At 41.0% G+C, this 2,940-nt stretch overlaps 1 protein-coding gene across 1 annotated transcript; it reads right to left on the bottom strand.

The window, feature by feature from the left end:
* Positions 1-7: 7 nt before the first annotated feature.
* Positions 8-2,921, bottom strand: LOC124892958 (exocyst complex component EXO70I-like). The gene has a single exon (XM_047404132.1). The coding sequence runs from the start codon at positions 2,249-2,251 to the stop codon at positions 224-226; it is 2,028 nt and encodes a 675-aa protein (XP_047260088.1). The 5' UTR covers positions 2,252-2,921; the 3' UTR covers positions 8-223.
* Positions 2,922-2,940: the final 19 nt, after the last annotated feature.

Below are 2,940 nucleotides of genomic sequence, written 5' to 3' on the forward strand. Positions count from 1 at the left end.
AGCTGCAACAATTTAGGCTCGTCGCTGAACAAATCAACAAGTATGCGGGACAAATTGCATCCCAGTGTGTCCATAGACGCCATGAGGGCTCAACCGAAAGCTTCTTTATGCTTGCAAATCTGGCTAATGGAAGTGAATGAATCCTTCGGAAAGTTACTATACACATAGTGACAGATCGCCATCAAGAACAGACAGATGGCCATCAAGAACAGTAACAGTCTAACTATGACTTAATAGTAGGTGGCGTCTGATTCTGATCTGTAATAACATTGCTGAATTTTCCACTAGGATGTCGGACTTTGAAACTACCATGTTTCACAGGTTTTGGATGAAACAGACCGTTCAACATTTTCTCCAAGGATTGAGCCGTGTATTTCACATATTTGCTACTTCCTTCTTGTTCAACCAATGGCCCATAGTTCTGCATGTAACTCCGGTAAACAGGCACAATTGCTTGAATGATTAACTGGTACGTCTTATCCCGTAGGTCTTTGTCGAGCATCACCCAATTAGACTGCTTCTTATACATTTCATCGAATGCTTCATTAAAAGCTTTTAATCGTTTCTTGACAAGATCTCGAGCTGTTGCACGCCCACCAGAAAACAGAATAAGACCTTCCCTGCTTAACAGAGCGGGAAGCTTTCCCCAGCTCTCTTTCAAGAAAAAGGCGGAATAGTACTCCTTGTACTGTTCATGTTCTCTTAACCGAGAATCTCCAAGCAGACCTCCAAGTTTTGTTCCTTTCAGATGCTTATATAGATGCCAATGATTATTTATCAAGAACACATATGACAAAATAACATCTTGATAGGCCTTCGACCATGTCTCTAAATTCACGTCAACAGCTCTCATTATATTCAGTAGCTCATTAATGAGCAGGCGCTCCTGAAATTTTTCCTGCTTCCAACTTCTTTCGATAATCAGAACTTGGGTAAGGATAGACTTATAATCGTCCCCAAGCAACTTATTGCAATAATCGGTGATGAAAATGATAAGTTTCGGGACACTGCCATCAGGAGGAGGCGGCATTTGCCTTTGCAACTCAACTTGAACCAGAAGTTCCCAAAAGATCTCACTAGCCCCTTCAATCACGCTCTTGATTAAATCCCTCGTCAAATTTTGTATTTCAACACACGCAGCTCCACCAAAGAGACGATTGAAATCCAATCTCAACTTGTTTAAAGATGCAAATATGTCTAACAACTTCAACAGCTTGATAGGATCCTTCTTACTCTCCGCAACAGTTTTTCCAAATTGAAGGAATGCAAGAATGCCTGCTTGGGCCGCGATCTTAGCGAAACAGCTCATCCACACATCCAACCCTATTCTCTCAAAAACGTCATTGCAAAGTTTATATTCAGCTTCAAACAGATGCTTTACAGCAAATTCTAAATGCTTTCCCCACTGAGCAATGTGACCCTCAATGCTCTGCACATCATTGAACTCAGATACCGAGATTTCTAGATAATCCAAATTAAGTGCCTGCAAACTTGCCCGGACATTAGAACTCCTAACATCGACATAAATAGATATGCATTTTTCAAGCCTGTTATTAGCAATCAATCTTCCAAGTATAGCCTGCAGCTTCTGAATAACAGTCACTGGCAAAGGGGAGGGCGCAATGCAGGCTTGTTCACCTGGCAAGGCTGGAGCAGACATCGGCAGCGGAATAGTATTTTCAACCAAGAGCCGTCGAAATTCACTTTCCAATCTGTCCAACGCAACCTCAAGAAGCCCTCCATTGAGCCGACCCTTTTCCTCCCCGCTGTGCAATTCCCTTAGAGAAGTCAATGCTTCCTTCATACTTGAAGTAAACCTGCCATCAGCAACTGCATGGTCCTCTAGGTACTCTACAATATCTGCCAACCACTGTATTGCCATCTCACAGTTCTCTCCTAAAAAATTTAATGCCTCTTCAAGCCTCTTGAGCACACCAAGGTACCCCGGGAGGTCCGACTGAGGATCGGACAACGATTTCTCGAGTCCATGAATGGCATCAAACACTTTTAGAACTGCCGTCGCAGGGACCACGGCACGGTTAATATGACCCCCAACAGCACCAAGAGCATCTTTCTGAGCCCTAATTGGCCTTATTGCTGCCTCCAAAGATGGCAATCTCTGAATAATCTCATCGAATCTAGGCCCAGCTTTTTCAAGAGATACACCTAAAGCTTTTGATTTTTCAAAATTTGCCCTCAAACATTTTCTCGCAGACATCAAATTTTCAATGCCTTTCTCCATCTGACTCATCCTAAAATTCTCCAAAAACCAACAAAGACCCACCAATCCACTAATCAACCCACAAATGAATCTGAAATACCAAACAATTTAACACATACAGATTGTATCTTTACTTCTACGAAATGTCCCCAAGCCCTATATACGCAATACACTAAAACAAACTTCAAAAAACTCAATCTTGGTGCTTACAGAACCGAGCTTTGATCACTTTCTTCAACAAACTTCACCAAACAAAACCAAGACTCATTCTTTTGCTCTTCATCACGTCATCCATCGCCGTCTTTTCATATAAGTCAAGATAGATAAAATACCACAACCCAACAAACAATTACTCACCAAAATCAACAAAATCCATAACTACTCATACAACAACAACATAACCAAAACTCATCCTTTTGCTATCTTGAATCACCCTGTCAAGATAGATGATCAAAATTACCACAACACCAACAAACAATACCAACCAAAATCAACAACGATTCATACAGCAATAACACAACCAAGACTCAATTTTTTGACCTTCACCATGTACTCCATCACCTTCTTTACAATAAATCAAGATAGATGATCAAAAGTACCACAACCCCAACAATTACCTCCCAAAATAAAGAAACTCAACAACTATTTATACAACAACAAAACCAAGACTCAATCTTTTCAAGTAACTCAAGATAGATGATCAAAAATACCACAACCCC

The sequence above is a fragment of the Capsicum annuum genome, unplaced genomic scaffold (genome assembly GCF_002878395.1).
Source record: "Capsicum annuum cultivar UCD-10X-F1 unplaced genomic scaffold, UCD10Xv1.1 ctg52467, whole genome shotgun sequence".
Taxonomy (NCBI): Eukaryota; Viridiplantae; Streptophyta; class Magnoliopsida; order Solanales; family Solanaceae; genus Capsicum; species Capsicum annuum.

What these genes read in the sequence shown, in the direction of transcription:
- LOC124892958 (XM_047404132.1), bottom strand. Translation starts at nt 2,251, where the DNA reads ATGAGTCAGATGGAGAAAGGCATTGAAAATTTGATGTCTGCGAGAAAA.